The following is an 18,942-nucleotide window of genomic DNA, read 5'->3' as shown; positions in this document are numbered from 1 at the left end:
ACAATGTCCCAGTCATGCATGTATACATACATATATTCATTTTCATATTCTTTTTCATTAAGGGTTTTTATAAGATATTGAATATAGTTCCCTGTGCTATACAAAATAAATTTGTTTTTTATCTATTTTTATATACAGTGGTTAACATTTGCAAATCTCAAACTTTGAGATATTTCAAACACTTAGAAGAAGTACTGAAATAAATCAGCCAGACCCAGTGGCACCTCCAGCCACTTGCTTATGCACATTTGTCAATTTCAGGTTTTGGTGACAGAAGTATAATTTGTATTAAAGATGGATGAAGTAAGCCTCTGAGAATGCCAGGACTATTAAAATGCTATAAATTGGAAATATCAGCCTGAGTCGAGCTCCAGGGTGGGTGGAGTGCCCTCTGGAATACTGTGTTTCCTGGAGGGCGAATGGAGAGCCTTGACTTTGATGGTCCCTCTCTCAGAATCTTAGCTGCATCACAGTAAGAAAGGAAGAAGCAAAGTGCTGTGTGTGACTGAAAAGGGAGAGCTTCTGGAGACAACAGGGCGAGAAGGACCTTCAGAGAAAAGAGGAAGGCTGTTAGCATTCGAGCAGAGGCAGAAAAGACAAGGGCGAGGAGAGAGCTGCACACAAGGTGGGTGGGCTTGTTTATACGAAAGGAAAATCTGTCCAATGGACAACACCAAAGTTGAGGGCTGGGAGGGAACTCTGAGTGTCCCCGGCCCCAAAGAAAAGAAGTGGCAGAGGAGGGACAAAGACCACTGCCAACAGCACTGGTATCTTCCAAAGAGCCTGGAGGTTCAAACCCATGTGGGTCTCCAACATCCCCAAGGTGTCACTATGGATATCTCGGTCCTAAGACAGCAGCGTGATTGCCACACATCCCTGGGCTTGGGTAGGTAGCTCAGGACCAACCCAAGCTCGGGGTAGGGCCATCCCTTTGTCTTGACACCTACGGGCTAGAGGAATATGAAATAACTGGAGCCCTTTCATGGGCAAACATGACACTGGTTTGCCTTCCACGATGGGCTCCTCTAGAAAACTACCCAGACAAAACACAGAAACAATGAACAATGTTTAAAGCTGTAATAAGTACTTTAGATAGGCATTATGGGGGGGAGGGGTGTGAACCAAGAGTCTGTTCATTTATTTGACTATTTTGAAAACTATTAATATAGCACAAACTATTTCTAGTATCTTTCAGAATGAGCCCAAAACAGAGGACAAAAAAATAAAAGTCTTTTAAAAAGCGCTGAAGTAAGCAGGCTGCGATGCTTTCCCACCAGTTCTAGAAGTAAATCAAAGGCACAGACAAGACCTTACAAAACTGCAGCGCCCTCTTCTGGTCCACAGCCAGCTCACTCACTGGTTCTGTTTTCCAGAGTCTTGAGTCAGAGCAGAATATGGAAATTTTTCCATTAATTTGAGAACAAGAGCATTGTTCCTCAGCATACTAAGTGTTTCTCCCCAAGAAACAAAGCCCAGTCATTTTTCAACAAATTTATATGCTTTGCAGAAACCCAAATTTTTTCTAAAGTTCTTCCAGAGCTCGGTAAGACTTATGGAAAGTCTGTAATTTTCCACGTGGGAAAACGCTGGACAGCCGCAAAGTTTTGGTGCTCTCACCAGAACTATGAATTTGTTTTTTACATCACCACTCCCAGTGCATGGAAATATATGTATATGTTGATGTATGGTCAACTTTAAGCCCAGTAGATGAGATTTTACAGAGCTGTATGTTTGACGGATGATATTTGAGCTTTTGGAAGTTCAATCTGAACAACCTCTGTGTGGGTCTCCTCACACTACATAACTCAACCCCACACCAAAAACATGAATATTACAAAATGTGTCACTCTTTCCACATTTCTTATTTACACATTGAGACTTCTCCTTTCTAGAGCTTTAAATCATGTAGACTTCACAAAAATTTAGTTCATCTCTCTCTTCTCTTTTGAATCCATTTTGTGTGTGTGTGTGTGTGTGTGTGTGTCCATCTGTTTGACTGTCTGTCTTGCATTTTCCTGTGCTTTGAAATTACAATTACAGGATGGGAACAAAGGAACCTACCCCCTTCAAATATAACTTAACCTTTCCTCTTTCAAAACTTGTTGCCTACAACTTGTTACCTGCAAAAATGAAAACAGGATGCATGTGCATACTTCTTAAGTTATAAACACTACCTTTTCTCTGTTCAGAATTATTGGGTGTACGTGTCCCTCCACATGTAACATCCTGAGAAGGACACAACCGCATCTGCACATATTCCAACTGAGAATGCATAACTTGACTCTAATCATGAGGAGACATCCAGTGAAGCTAAATGGAAGAATATTCTTTTTTTTTTTAAAGGCACTATGTTCTTAAAAAATATCAGTGTCACGGAAGACAAAAGATGGCTATAAAAATATTCCAAATTAAAGAAAACTAAAGACTCCTGACAACTAAATGTGTTATACGACCCTAGACTAGATTCTGTACTGGAGGAGAAAAAGACTTTTATTTATAAAGGACATTTTGGTTCTGTTAACTAAGACGCTGAACTATGGATGCCCATACAGAGAAAAGCACAATAGCAATGTCAATGGACTCAAGCTGGTAACTGTACTATGGTTTGCTAACAGAACAGTCCTATTTGTAGGAAATACACACTGAAGTATTTGGCATAAAAGGGCCACAATGTGCGCAACCTTCCCCCAAATGGCTCAGAGAAAAGGAGCAGAGATGGGGAGCCGATGCCAGCAGATAAGAAAACAAATGGGGCGGCGTGGGAAGAATGAGTGCATCTGGAGGAAAGCTGCAGAGTGTTCTTTGTTCTGTTCTTATTCTTAGACATTTTCCGTAAATTTGAAATTATTTCCAAATAAACAGTTCAAAAATTAAAGAATGGATCTTAAGGTAAAATTTACTAGATACAGTCGTTTGTGTTTGTGTTTGGTTTTGGTTCTGATTTGTCTGTTTTGTTTTGTATTTATGAGAAAGGTATCCTTCCTACTTAGGAAAATGTATTTGTTCAGAAACATTAGTATTCAAGAAAATCAAATGATACACGGTACTGCCTAAAGTCTGCTGAATTCAGACAGCACCCTCATGATGTCTATCCAACAGCGGCTCTCCAGCTTAAGCGTGCGTCAGAATCCCCTAAACAAGACTTGTTCAAATACAGATTGTCGGGCCCCTTTCCCAGAGTTTCTGACTCAGTAGATCTGGGGTGGGACCTGAGATGTTGCATTTCTAGCACGCTCCCAGGTGATGCCAATGCTACTCGTCTAGACTGTATGTGAGAATCGCTGCTATGAAGTACAGCCTGGATCCATTTTCTGGATTACTTCCTAAAGCTAGAAGAAATAGAACGGTCTTATACCTACAGAGCTGGTCTTTATTATACAGCTAAAATTTTGATGCATCTTCAATTCAAGAAACAATATAGATGTTGAAATAATACATCAACAGGTAGCGAGGTAATGATTTGCCAAAGAAGCATCACTAACTTAGACATTTAGCCAGAAAGAAGGTGGATGGAAGGAGGATAGGGACTGTCCCTCAATATCCATTCACCCCTTCTTCTAGAGCAACAGAACCTCCCCTTTGGGCTGGGCACAGAATAATGATGACTTCTCCCTGCCTTCTGTGCAGCTGGATGTGACCAAGTGATAAGCCTCACTAAGGAGATGACACATCAGTGACACATGCAAATTCCAGAGCATGCTCTTCAAGAGAGGAGCAGAGCCTCTGTCCACACCCCAACTTAAAATGGCAGAGCACCTTTATCTTCCCTTCTAAGAGGGGAGGGATGTCTTAGCCTCCCCTTTTCCTTCTTCCTTCTGGCTAGAATATGGACCTAGCTAAGAATATGGTCTTAACTGCCATCCAGGACCTCAAAGTGATCTTGAGAATAGAGGTCACAAATGATGGAGCATCAAACAGAAGGAGCCTGAGCCTTCACGGTGTTGCTTCTCACTAATCCTTGATCACTACCTCCAGACTCGTAAATGAGAGACAAGCAAACTTCTTTTTGGTTAAGCCATTGTCATTGGGGGGTTGCCTGTCACTCAAAGCTGATCTCAATCCTAACTAATATAGAAAAACTACATAATAACAACAAAAGGAACAATTCAGAACTTTTTAGAACACCAACCACCCTTCCTAGAGTCCAGCTAACTAACAGGGAAACCAATATTGGGAACAATTAAATGAAGCTAAACTGAGAAGATACCCTGGGTTGATGGAAAAGCCAGTTAAATATGCAGTTTAGTTTTCAGTTCTAAGGGATTCTGTGACTTTTATCAAAGTGGCAATAGTTCCATTCTCAAATAGTTTCTGAAGATAATGACTAACAAGACTTTTATTTTCTTTTTCTTTTGTTATCTTTTATTTTTTGTTTTCTTTTATCTTTTATTTTTTGTTTTCTTTTGACTAACAAGGCTTTTATAAATGATAGCTAGCTAGACAGATGAAGAGAAAGAGAGAAAGAAAGAAGGAGGAAGGGAGAGAGGGAGGGAGAGAGGAAGATATGTACGCACATATATACACATAGACATACGTGTGTGCGTGTGTTCACATATGAATGCATGTATCAAGTAAAGTGTAATATTTCACTTCCAGAGGGAGAGGAATGATTAGACTGAGTCCCTCCAGAAAGAGTCAAAATATGAAGACAAGGCATAAAATAAGTCAACCACGGTGGAAGTCTCAACTCTTCTTCTTCCATTTTTTTTAAACTAAGTCATAACTAAAAAATACTACAGAATGAAATGAAGAGAGGACTGGGAAAACTTCAAAATAGTCCAGAAAACTAAGACCATACAAAGAATTATCTCCCTTGGTGAAACGGAGCAGGGAGAGGGTGCCAGGCCTTTGAGACAAGATAAGAAGGAAGGAACCACAGGAGGAGAAGAGACAGCCTTTCTCTAAGGCTAACACAGGTTTCTAAACACAGTAGCAACCCTATATATACAGGCAGGTAAGACATTTTGAACATCCAACTTCAAAACAGGCTACACGCCAACATTTGTTTTCTTAAGTCTATTTTTGTCTACTTTTGTAACTCAGAGGACACTTTCTATAGAAACAATGACATATGGATCCCTAGATTAAACTATCAAAGCCTGTTTGCTTTCCACTGCAGCATGTCTTCCTCTGAAACATAACAAGAAGCACTGCCAATGTAAGTATATTCAGTTCTAAACTTTGAAGCTCCTCTTACCCCAAATCTTGCTCAGTCTGTCTGATCATAGTCACCCCGCCTTAGACAACTGGACCTGTCACAGATACCAACATGGCCTCCACTGATGTCAACAGGCTTAAAATTCTTCAACATTCCTTTTAGTATATACGAACATAAAATAATCTCATTCTCAAAAACTACCCATGCTGAATTTTACTGAGAAGCAGAAAAATATAAGTGAGCATTAAGATAGTTATATAATTTTAGTTGCAACTGGATGTTTTCTTTTATCCTTTAACATTAAGCTGTAGCAAAATAAGTGTTAATCATTCAAATATGGGGGAAATTGACCTCAAACAATAAACAAAGATATGGAATACCATCCACCGATGTATATTCTGAGGCAGGTGAATCAGAAGTAACTCAGTATCTGGCAGTTGAAAAGATTTCCATTTAACTAAACCCCCAGTGAAATCTGAGCTGGGTTATAGTAATGGGATCTGACACAAGCTACAGCGTGGAGTTCAGAATTCCATCAATATTTTTATGAGCAATTCCAGTTTGAAATGACAAGGTAATCCAAAATTAGAGCCTAGAGAGTGTTGAAAATTAAAAGAAAATGAAAAATATGAATCTGGAAGGAAGTTAATATTGCCAATCACAGATGAAGATGGCAGAATTATGCAAGAGAGGAAAACATTTTTCTATAGTTGGTCATTCCAGACAGGTCAGCTCATCACTCGGTAAGCAATGGCACCATGCTGGACTGCATAAAAGTGGGCCTAAGGAGAGTGCTCAGGTGTTCAGGTGGTTTTTTTTTTAATTGAAGTATTGTTGATTTACAATGTTGTGTTAGTTTCTAGTGTACAGCAGAGTGATTCAGTTACACACATATATACTTTTTTTTTTTCATTTTAGGTTATTATACGATGTTGAATACAGTTCCCTGTGATATACAGTAGGACTTTGTTGTTTATTTTATATATAGTAGTTAGTATCTGCAAATCCCTAACTCCTAATTTATCCCTCCCTCCACTGTTTCCCCTTTGGGAACCACAAGTTTGTTTTCTATGTCTGGGAGTCTGTTTCTGCTTTGTAAATAAGTTCATTTGCATCATTGCTTTTTAGATTCCACATATAAGTGATATCATATGATATTCGTCTTTCTCTGTCTGACTTACTTCATTCAGTATGATAATCTTTAGGTCTGTCCATGTTTCTGCAAATGGCATTACGTCATCCTTTTTATGGCTGAGTAGTATTCCATTGTGTGTGTGTGTACACATATATATATATACACCACATCTTCTTTATCCAATCATCTGCTGATGGACATTTAGGTTGCTTCCATGTCTTGGCTATTGTAAATAGCACTGCTATAAACATTTGTTCAGGTGTTTTTAATCCCACCTCCCATTATGATTTAAGGATGCCCTTCCCATCACAAACTTGTATTCTTAAGTCAAGTCCATCAATTTTTGGCCTAGGGTCAGAAATATCAATGCCTTCCAAAATCCAAGGTATTTCTTCCTCATACTGGAAGATCAGGTTCAAAAGAACCTTGCACTGGGACAAGAAATGCCCACTAGAATGGGATTACACTCCGGAAATTCCCTAAAAGGAACTCCACCTCGATATGTCAAGGATGTTACTCAGCTGTGCATATGAGATGTTGCTGCCATGAGAATGAAAGGTGCTCCAAAGAACAAGGCATCCCTTGTGCTATACAAGAAGGGCCTTAAAGGGAAGGCCTTCTTTCTTGCTGGGCACATGGAAGCAGCTTTGTATCTCTGCATAGATTACCAGAATCAGGATAATGAATTAAAGCTCCATTGCTCTGAAGAGCTTCTATTTGACAAAGCCATGCCCTCCAAGATAAACCCCAAGGATGAAAATGCTTCTCTTACCTTGTCTTTTAGTTTTTCCATCCAACTTCTCACTAAGGAAAATAAGAGAAAAAAAAATGTAAATAGCTATCTTCTTACTTATACTTCATTGTGTTAATTTGATAATTTACTTATATTTCACAGTATTAAGTTAATTTGATACAATGAAATTTCCATTGTATGAGATTTAGCGAAAGAGTCAACAGTATTAACATCAGTACAGTAACAGTCTTGTCTTTATCCTCATTTACTTAAAAATGCAAAAAAGAGCACAAACATATCCCTCATGTTATCATTAGATGAACAGAGAATATTTTGGTTTGCTAAACATTTTTCTGTTATTATTGACTGCTTTGGGGGAGGTCTGGGGAAAGAGAGAGGACATCGCCTTTAAAATATCAAGTTCACTTCTTATTGGACATTCTTTACTCCTCATCTTTCTCAGGTTTCTTCACTTGAACCATTATCAGGGAACAGAGGCAGGAAGGTACACAAGGCAGGCCGGGGCTGCCCAGCTCTTGCTGAGCAGTGCGCACTTCAGGGTCTGCAGCTGCACAGTGCCTCTCACAGCTGCCCAGCTGTGCTGCTGCTGCGGAGAAGGACAGCCATGGACCACAGTATGTAAGTGGGAGGTTTGGGCTCGGACCCAATACATTTCATTTATGGACACCGACATTTGAAGTTCATGTAATTTTCTTACATGGCAAACGTTTTTCTTTCAATTTTTTTCCAACCATATTAAAACCTGGAAACCATTCTTTGTTCCTGGGCCGTATAAGAACAAACAGCAGACTTGGGCCACGGGTCAGCTTGCTGAGCCCTGGCAGAGACATGTTTTACCCAAGAAGCTGGTGTCTCCATGTACAATCTGACTTTAGAAGTAACGTGTCTGACAGTAGTGATGACAGCTAACAGGTGTATGGCTTTCCTCCTTACAAAGTATGTTCACTTGTATTGCATCATTTGACAGGGAAACCAACGACAAACATGAGAGTCAGGTAAGATGACGCTCAGGGAAAAGAAACTGAGACAGTTAAGAGGCTTGCCCACGATTACCCAGGGAGTCGAGAGTCGCTGGAACTCCAACCACCACCTGATTAATGACCTACAGGAATAAGATTTCCCAACTACCCATTTCTTTTGATGAAATCACCATTCTCCTGCTCTCTCAGGCTGAAAAATGTGGAGATCCCTTTGGCTCCTCTATCTCCTTCAGTCCCTGGCTTCAATCTCTCATGTCAAAACCGTGGCAAGACCTCTCAGGTTTCTCCTCCCTCATCACTCCTTCTGTCTCAGCTGGGATTCAGGCAAAGATGGTGGTGTTCAGTCAGAATAAGATCAGAGTCAAGGGAAGGTCAAAGGAAGAAAGTGCAGGAACCTCAAGAACTAAGCCACAGATTAGTGATTCTGAGAGTGGTCCCATGGAGAAGTGAGGACAGCCACTGATTTGCCAAGTGACTTTGGAGAAATTAGCAAACCTCTTGGACCCTCAGTTTCCTCATCTGTGAAATGGAGATGGTAAAACCTGTCTTGCAAGATGGTTGTGAAGATTAGAAATAACATGTGCAAAATGTCTAGTATAGAACTAGTGTAGAGAAACTAGAAAACAAAAACAATAAATCTGGGACAGCAGTGGAGAAAGACAAGTCAAACACAAGTATTGTGTTAACATGTCTCAACTAAGCCCAAGACATAAAGTTAAATTCTAGCAAGAGACTGCTACCAATTCATTCATTCATTCAACAATATGTATGATGCACAGTGAGGGACGGAGCAGGAGAGCCAGTTACTGGGGCACAGGGCCAACCTCTGAAGCAAGATGTTTGGAATCAGAGAATCAGCGAGGAATTACACAAAGAGCAAAGCAAAAGAGAGGTGGGAGCAGGAACACTGGTGTGAGCACCTTGTGAAGGAAAGGAACAGGGGCGGGAGAGGGGAGCTGACTACTTATGGATTACGGCACAAGGGTAGTTTGGAGAAGAGGCAAAGGAGGTCCAAATCACACCAGGGTCCGAGGCACTGACAGGCTTTTGAACTGTAGGAAATTCATCGCCAAGAGAAATGCTTTAACTTAGGCCTTCTCAAGGCAGGTCTCACTGGCAAACTGGCCAGATCTTAGGTTCTCAGAGTAAATTTCAGAGTCCTCCTTTGGGTGATTCTTAATGCAGTAATTCTCCACTGGAGGAGGGATGGCTCATCTGCATGGGATGTGCACATGTGCACTGGTGGTTTGAAAAAGCACGTTCAGTGAATCTAGTTCTGTAGTTTGTAATGGGAACTAAAGAAAGAAAGCTAGGTGAACTCTTCTTGGCTAGTGAGAGGGGTGATACACCGAAAACAGACAGTATTTGGGGGAACAAGGGTCTAAAAAATGTTGAGAAAAAACCTGCTCTTCAGAGTACGGGAGCTTGGTAGTGTTTCCCAAACTAAGAACGTGAGACCTCTAAGGGTGACACCTTGTGCTTCCCAAGCGTCTGCCAGGGTCCTTAACATGGTATTGGTCAGGTGCTTAATAAGTATTTTTTCTCTTCTTTCAGCAAACAGATATTGCTTTTAAATGAGTTCACAACTTTCAAGGAAACGTGATTTTCTTTCATGAGGTTTCTTTCTATAAACTGTTTCCAACAAAATGTTCAAAGACAGTGTAAAAATAAATTTAACACAATGGTGGTTTTGAAACTTAAGAAACAAAAATTAATAAGGGCATGCAAAAGCTACAAGAGAGAAAATCAGAAATTTTTTAAATAAAAAAAGATGATTCTTTATGAAGAGGAGAACCAATGACTGCAGTTTTTTTCCCCCCCAAATAGACAAAACATCACACTGTTAAAAGGGGATATAAATTGACACAACTTTTTGGAGGTGCCAGGAGAATTTACAACTGATATCAAAAGCTTTTTTAAAAAGTTTTTTTTTTTAATTCAAAGTTCCAGTTGTAGAAGAAATGTACCTTAAACAATTAAGCATGGATATGCATTAAAATTTTTATTTAAATGCTGGTCACTGCCACATTATTTACAATAGAAAAGAACATGAAAACAGCATCAATATTCAGCAATAGAAGAATCGTTTAAACACTTTAAAGAAAACAAAACCTTAGGCTACATCTACAGAGAGGACTATTATACAAAAATTAAAATTATTTAAAGAAAAATATTTCATGGCATGGTGTTGTTCTCATTATGTATTGTAAATGAAAAAAATGGGAGCCCAAGTTTGTGCATAAAAATAGCATGTGTATAATTGAAATGATGTACATCAAAAGGTTAACCGACAATACTGTCTCACCTCCTCACTCCCTTGCTGTGCTTCCTAGGGCTACATCCCAGATTAATTCCTCATGCCACAATCTAGCTTTTAGGGAGACTGCAAAGTAAGACACTGGTCTTAAGTCTGTCACTCTATGGGCAGGCCTGCCCTCTGGCACACGGAGTTTATTTTGCACATTAAAAAAAATCTTGGGGGGAGGGTATAGCTCAGTGGTTGAGTGTGGGCTTAGCATGACGAGGTCCTGGGTTCAACCTCGATACCTCCATTAAAAATAAATAAATAAAAACCTAATTAACCCCCCAAAGAAAAGCAAACAATAAATAAAAAATAAAACTTTAAAAAAAGAATGTTCTAAAAAAAAACCTCTCAGAATAAACAGAAGTAAAAAGCAGCAGAGACAGGCAAACTGGCCAAGTTCAAGGCAAAGGCCTCTCCACTTATTCAAATTAATTCTAACTGAAGGACCTCAGGCTGCCTGAATTGATAAAATACTCCCTTTCGAAACAGCATTGTGCAAGATGTACTGCATGGCTAGTCCCACTCAGCTCACATTCAGTTTTGACTGTTACAAATACAGCCTCTTTAATAATCAAATTTTCAACCTCATTTACATCTTTCAGTAAAGTGGGAAACTTGATTTTTATCTCAATGAAAAGAGAAATGTATGTTCCACCTATTAAAAAGTGAAACAACAATACATCTAGCCCTTTGTTCAAAGCACATGTGACTGAACTTCAATCACAGTGCTTCTGCTGTGCCAAGAAATAAATGGAGACGAGCTCTTTCTCTTCCTTGTTATTTAACCGTAAGTGCCTTTTCTAGCCCAAGAAACAGGTTTTTTTCCAACTTAGGTAACACACTGAAGAATAATAAAACTTCCCAAGGTTTAAATGTTGTCTGCATGTTTTTTCAAAGAACCTTGAGATTTTTCCAGGTACAGATTATTCTCTAATGATGCTAAATTTACCTGCTTTAAAATCACACTGAAATCCTATCTATAATTATTTGCTCCTCACATAATCATAGAACAGCAAGGTTCTGATGAACAGAATGACCTACTTCTTCATGTGGGCCAAGTGAGCAGTAATCATGCATCTAGGAAGCAATTAATTCTGAAGGCTCTGCCCTGACATTTACAAAGAAGGGTACAGAGAGCCCAGATACCCTAATCTCTACTTTTAAGTAATATTAAGAATGTCTTTAGTTGACTTCAAACTTAGGAATGACACTAGATACCAACTGGGAAGCTGCAAAGAAAACATCTTAGAATCAATCATCTTAGATCCCCTCTTGCCGGGATCATATATTAATCATAACCATACAGATAAACTCTAAACTCTATGATGAAAAGGCTGTTATGGACTTCAACCACACAGCCACACCTGGGGCATAAATGAAGAAGGAAATATCCCTCCATGTGTGCTTCTTTCTCTGCCCCCAAAAAGAAGCATGCTATACAATATTGCCCAACAAAGGAAAATACAACTTGTCTACACCCCTCTTCTACACCTGATTGTGAGGGTAAACAACAACAACAACAACAACAAACTCATGCATTTTGCCCATGACATCCTTGAAAGTTCTGCTGAGCACAGAGGTTTCTGATCTATGGTTTTACTACCCAGCAGCATCAAGGCCACACTCAGGGTACTTGAAATTCTCCCCAACTCACTCTTACGGGTCTCTCTTCACATCTGCACTCCCTGATTTTCAAATCCTTGATGGAAAAGAACACAGTATGGTCCTCATACTTTATTTTTAATAGAAAGTTCACTGCTTCCTGAAGTGCTGTATCATCTGGCTTCCAGTGCAAAGCCATGTTTGTGTGCATTGCCTGTCCCACCCACTAAATCGGAAATTTGCCACCTCCAAACGCACGCGAGGACATAGCGGCCATGAAGTCCATCGGGCTTACCCACACTCTACTCTCAGTGTTATATAAAGTGAAAGACCGCTGCAGCTTCAAGACAAGGTCCCCGCACACCCCTCTCCTTTATATAAATTTTGGGACTTCCACTGCTAAAAAGCCATTGCTTGATCATAGAGTGAGGCACAGAGAAGACTGGCTTAGAGAGCAGGTAAACTCTGGAGTCTCCTGTTTGCTGATGACCCTTATGTAAACTTTCTGATGCGATTCTACCTGACCGACGTGAAGCTCCCGCTCCCCTAGTGCCGTGGCTCAGCAGACAGGAGAAATCAGAAGCAGAGCACTGAATGTGTGCTAAAGTGGTTCTCAAGGCGGCTTCAGGGCTGTGGCTCCAAGAGCCCCATTTTCTGGTTCGTAGTGCAACACTTCTCACAATAACGGACAAATACCAAGGTGTGCTCTCAAGAGAAATTAAGGCAAACCTTTGGCTAAGAGCGCCTGAGCACTGCAGTTAATACGCTCAGAGGCGAGCTTTTCTGCCATCTAAATGGATTACTTGAAAAGCAAGCTTCCCTGAGCGCCTGATCCTTAGGAAAAAACTTAAAGGCCTCACCGGACCACTGTAAGACAGCAGGTGAACCAGCTCTGTCCCCACCTCTCCCTTTTTAAATCCCTTAAGCAAACTTGGCACATGCTCCCTGGGAGCAGCTGTGCAATGATACAGGGAAATCTTTTATTAAAGCAGGAGAGCCCATCTCAGCATCCTTATGCTTTAATCAGTTCAAACATACTTCTATTTTGCCAAGTTCTTGAGATGCTCGCCCTCCCATCTGTTATGTCTACTTACTTTCCCTTGTGCTGGGATATGTCCTTGTGTGATCTGTCATTTCTCAGGGGAACTGATTTCTCAGGGAAGGTTATTTTCCCCTAGGAATCTTGCACAGCCTGCACTGCAGAAGTGTCACCTCAGATGAGCAGTTTCTGTTTGCTTGTGCTGAGCACACCAGGGGTTCACCCACCTGGCGCAGGGCTGTGCATTCATTTCCGAGTTGTGGCTTCTCGCATGATGAAGGCAGGCCTGGGGCTTTGGTGTCTTCTTTCTCTGCAACTCTGAGCCCCTTTCCGTTTTCTTGGCTTGTGGTGGGTATTTTTCTAGACCCCCTTTCACCAAGGAGGCAGCTTTTCCAGGATGCCTTCTTATGCAGGGTTTTGGCTCCTGCTCCCTGCCCTACACCAGCCCTGCACCAGTCCAAGGTCATGTCTCTTGACCCCATGTTGGTGTTAAACTCCACCCTTCATCCCAGCATCTGTGTGTGGTCCAGAGCTCCCGTAAGACACCACAGCCTCAGCCCAGGAGGCTACCGCTCCAACCTCAAAGTTGCTGCCTCTGACAACAGCATCCTCTCAAGCTCAGTTGCATACTTTATGTTTTTGTTTTAATTTATGCAGAATTTCTCAGTTTTTAACAGGAGGTAGAAATCCATACTCACTCAGTCCATTCTGCCGCTGGAACTGGAAATGCAGACTCGACATCTAACCGGGTGCTTTTCCTTTTTTATTTATGGAGGTAAAATTTACAAAACTTACAATCGACCATTTTAAGGTGTGTAATCCAGTGACATTTAGCACATTCACAGTGTTTTCTCACCCTTACCTCTATCTCATCCCAAATTAGGTTTTATTGCCCCAAAAGGAAACCCCGTGCCCATTAAGCAGTCACTCTCCATTCTCCCCTCCCAACAGCCCCCGGCAACTACTAACCTGCTTCCTGTGTTTACAGATTGACCTATTCTAGATACTTCATGTCAGGGGGAGCACACAGTATCTCACGTTTCCTGTCTTCTTTCACTTAGCCTAATGTTTTCAAGGTTTATCCATGTTGTGGCATGTGTACTAATGGCCAAGAAGCACATGAAAAGATGCTGAACATTACTGATCATTAAGAAAATGCAAATCATAGTCACAGTGATGCACCACTTCACTCACTAGGAAGGCCATAAGGGAAACAAAACAAAAATAAAACACAGAATAACAGTGTTGGCAAGGATGTGGAGAAACTGAAACCTCACACACGGCTGTTAGAAACGTAAAGTGTGCAGCCACTGTGGAAAACAATTTGGCGGTTCCTCAAAAAGTTAAATGTAAAATTACCATATGACTCAGTAATCCCACACACACACATATATATATACCCAAAAGAACTGAAAACAGGCCCTCAAGCAAATATTTGTCCACTGATGTTCACAACAGCCAAAAGGTGGAAACAATCCAAATGTCCATCAGCTGATGAAACTAGAAACAAAGTGTGGTATATCCATACAATGGAATATGACTCAGTCACAGAGAGAAAAGAAATACTGATGCTTGCTACAACATAGATGAACCCTAGAAACATTATGCTAAGTAAAAGAAGTGATGGAAGATGAGGTAAAGAAGCTCTGTGGGTCCTCGGGAAGTGGGGTAGATGCCGTAGGGAGGGGAAGAGGTAGAACTATATTCCATCCACACAAATCAACCCATCAGGCCTCAGACCCCACAGGATCCAGCCTGCTACACTCCCTTCTAGAGCAAACACCCAACATTACACTCAAGCCAGCCCACCTAGAAGACTGGATCATACGACTCTCCTCTTATTAAAATAATTTCCCACTTAAATGATTTACTTCTCTGGAGTAATCATAAAATGCACAAAGTCAATTGCTAGGCAAGAAACAGAGGAATCAGAAGCAAAGTCTTACCTAGGCTTTTTATTTGATATGTTTTCATTTAATTAGAAGAAGAATCTGGCATTTACTGAGTATTTAATAGGTATCAGGTACTGTGTCAGAAAATATCTATAAAGCCTTGTATATTTATGAAATAAAATGAAGACTGCAGATATGCTTAAAAGGGAGGAAGAGAAATTTAATTGTATTTTTTCAGCAGACATAATTAAATCCCAAAGCTCTGAGCATCAATTAGACACTAGAAATAAAATCTGATTATCCCAGAGACTCATTTCCATACTTTTATGATTTGCCTAACTATGCATGGCCCCAAATTAGCCATCAACCAAAAATGGATTTGTTTTCACCTAGTAACAAACAAACCTTGAACTCATTTACGAGTTTCTTATGAAGGAACAACCAGAGAACTTTCGTTTAATTGGCAATATAACTATCTACATTATTAATGATAAGTTTATTTTCTTCTTAAAGTAGAAGTCTAAAGGCCATCAACGTGGCAGCAAGTAACAAATGTGCACTGAGAGAGCCTGACCAAACAACATCCACTTTCTCTGTGGTCCAACATTATGGGGAAATAGTTTTTCAAGATTTGTGTGAGGTTTTACGTTCACACGGAGACATCCACAATAGGTATCAGAGAGAACTATAGCTACTATAAACATCTTAACTCTAAGAAAGATGCTTCCTGGAGAATGTCATTCTAAGTGAAGTAAGCCAGAAAGAGAAAGAAAAATACCATATGAGATCACTCATATGTGGAATCTAAAAAAAAAAACACAAACAAAGCATAAATACAAAACAGAAATAGATTCAGACCTAGAATACAAACTTGTGGTTGCCAAGGGGGCAGAGGGTGGGAAGGGATAGACTGGGATTTCAAAATTGTAGAATAGATAAACAAGATTATACTGTATAGCACAGGGAAATATATACAAGATCTTATAGTAGCTCATGGAGAAAAAAATGTGACAATGAATATATATATGTTCATGTATAACTGAAAAATTGTGCTCTATACTAGAATTTGATACAACATTGTAAAATGATTATAAATCAATAAAAAATGTTTAAAAAAAAAAGAAAGATTCTTCCACAACTGTAATGCAGTTTGCAGTAGACTAACAAAGGAAAATTCAAGACCCACTCATTCACACAGAGCCAAAAATAAATCAAACAAGAATAACTTGATCATCTTGCTCAACATTGTTTTCTCCCAACATATGCTTCCTCAGAGGCCACCATCTTTGTTCACCTTAGTGCCTCAAGGGCCTCCCTTGTTTCTTTCCAACCAATACTTTTGAAAGGAAACCTGATCACATCATTCCCTACTTAAAACTCCTTCAGAGCTTCCTCTTGCCTTTGGGAAAAAGTCTAAACGTCTTCCCGTGGCTTACAAGGTCTGCGTGATTTCAGTTCTTGTGAGTTAAGTGTGCCTCACCTCCAAATCTGCCACTTACTCTAACCTCTGTCTCCACCTCCTCTTCTCCCAACTCCCTCCCATCATTCTTCAGGCTCAGCCTACAGCGCACTTTCTCCCCTCTCTTGGGACACCAGAGCATCCTGCGGTTCCCATATCATTAACACCACGTGCCACACAGTCATCCAACCATAATCATTCTTCTTTAATGGCTGTCTTTCCTGTTAGTGGATGAAACCCTCTGAGGGAGGGAATGCCCGTCTTGCTGACTGCTGCAGCTCCACCACCACACGGGTCCCGGCACACGAGGGACACTGTGGAATTAGCGAATCATCTTCCATGAGAATGTATTCTCATGACGATTGGGGCTACTGTTCTCACACATTTGAAGCCACGTAAAGGATAATTGGGCTTATGTAATTAAAATGGTTCCACTGAATACTAACTGCAGGAGGGGTTCTTAACCATTTTTGTGCAATGGATTTCCATCTGTCAGACAAAGATTATGGACCCCTTCTTGGAAGAATGTTTATAAATGCATAAAATAAGGCATATAAAATTCTAAAGAAACAATTATATTTATTTTTTTCTACTTCTTTTAGGGGGGATTAGGTTTGTTTATTTATTTATGGAGTCACTGGGGATTGAACCCAAGACTTCCTGCATGCTAAGCACGCACTCTACCACTGAGCTACAGCACCCCCCCACACAATTATATTTAAATCCCACTACCAAATTATTTTTAAAATTTGTGATACAATAGTAAGTATGTCTTTTTACTCTCTCATTAAATAAGAAGATCGAGTGACAAGTCTAATAGCTGCTACTGTCATTTCAAAGTAATGATGAGCATAAATGACATATTGAGATATCTGTAATTATCTGTAATAGTCATTGGTGAGAAAGACACAGTTACTGCTAATACTACTATGGCTACTGGCTCCACTCATAATTAGACAAAATACTAAAATTCAGTTAGTGAAAATAAGGATATCATTTTCACCATCCCAGTTCATGGACCCCTAGGGAGATTCCCGTGAAAGCCATGGGTGTATATGCTTACCTCTCCTGCTACGGGGAAGAATGGGCTACCCGCCCCCAGTCCCTGGGTCCACAGCCACAGGTGTGCAGTGTGCGCGTGTCCCTGGGCTGCTGTCAGACACTGGCCGGGCACGCTGGGTGCCAGTGCAGGCTCAGGCCTGTGGGGCGGAGGGGCCCTCTAGCCGGCAACTTTGCTCCAGAACTCACCACCAGCCTGGCCAAAACATTCTCAGAACTGAGCTGCCATCTGAGTCCTTTCCTACCCAGTCCTCCTTTCCTCTACCTCTCCTCTCCCAGACCTGCACTGCAGTCTGAAAGCTCTGCCAGCCACCTCCTGCTCCCCACCTTTACCCTTCCCAGGGGGGCTCCCAGTAAATCTCTCGTACACATAATCCCATCTTGACTGCTTCTCGGAAGACCTGAACTAACACAGTCCCTTTTAATCTAAGAAAAAAGAAAGGCCTATTTAACCGATTTTATTCAGACTGATTATTCTGAAGATATTTGGACACACTGCATTTATAACACTTTACCAGTATCTACTACCTGATTTCAGAAAAGGGCTTTACAGAGAACTTTTTTTTTTTTTTTAACATTTCCCATTAACTCTTTGGCATCTAAAGGAAGAGTCATAAAGGGTTGAAGCCACAGACTAGCCTCCCTGAACAAATGACAATGGCTCATTAAGGAGCCTGGAACAAGAAGAAGAGGGCTGAGACCCCTAGCCAGCACAAAGACTTTGTTTAAACAATATGATTTGAAGTAAACACAATGGCAACCCCTCAGAATATCCTGCTTCTCATTTTTGAGAGCCCCTCTGACTCAACATCATGGGATACGAAGTGAATGCGTCAGAACTCCACATACACAATAGAGAAGTTAATACACTGGGTGGCTAGCTATACTTAGAATTGCAGAGAAGATGCTGAGAAGACACGATTGTGACGGTAAATTTTAATGGATAAAAGGGGGAAAAGACTGTTTATAGCACAGGGCATTCCCCTTCCCCAAGCTCCACTTCTTACACAAAGGATTTCAGGTACGACAACAACATAAAATGTAATATTAGAACCAAAACAGAGAAGAACACACCAAATAAAAAAATAAGGGAAATGTAAAAAAGCACAGAAGAATCAAGATGAGAGAAATAAACACAAGCATGAAGTTTCTAAGAGCAGATGGGGAGAAATACGTTCTTAGCACTCAATGTTGAAAGTTGGAACACATCCTCTCACAGGAACCTTTTCTGGTGCGTTGGGTAGATTCTGAAGGACTCCTAAACGAAGTTCTACTTCCACTATATTGTGAGCTGAATCAGTAGTGTGGCTGCCCCAGGGACCTCATCATGACATGTAACATGGTTTCTAAGTGATAATGCCCTCTGCCTTTCAAATCAATTTTAGGAAAAGAATTCACTCAGAAATGTAAAACATCTTGCATTACCCTATGTAAAGAGAAAAAATGGTGCTATGGGTTGAAATGTGTCCCACCCCCCAAAAAGATATGTTTGTGTCCTAACTCCAGTATCTCAGAATGTGACTCAACTGGAAATAGGAGGCTTGCAGATGTAATTAGTT

General features: G+C 40.6%; 1 protein-coding gene across 2 annotated transcripts in view; it reads right to left on the bottom strand.

Annotated features, from left to right (window-relative positions):
• ARMH4 (armadillo like helical domain containing 4) overlaps window positions 1-18,942 on the bottom strand; it is a 116,866-nt gene that overhangs the window by 8,995 nt on the left and 88,929 nt on the right. For both annotated transcript variants that reach the window (XM_074365466.1, XM_074365467.1), the window contains exon 6: window positions 7,066-7,097. In XM_074365466.1, the coding sequence (XP_074221567.1) occupies window positions 7,066-7,097 (32 nt within the window). The remainder of the gene's footprint in view (window positions 1-7,065; window positions 7,098-18,942) is intronic.

Source organism: Camelus bactrianus, chromosome 6 (assembly GCF_048773025.1).
Source record: "Camelus bactrianus isolate YW-2024 breed Bactrian camel chromosome 6, ASM4877302v1, whole genome shotgun sequence".
Lineage (NCBI taxonomy): Eukaryota > Metazoa > Chordata > Mammalia > Artiodactyla > Camelidae > Camelus > Camelus bactrianus.
This window is presented reverse-complemented; position numbering and strand designations above follow the sequence as displayed.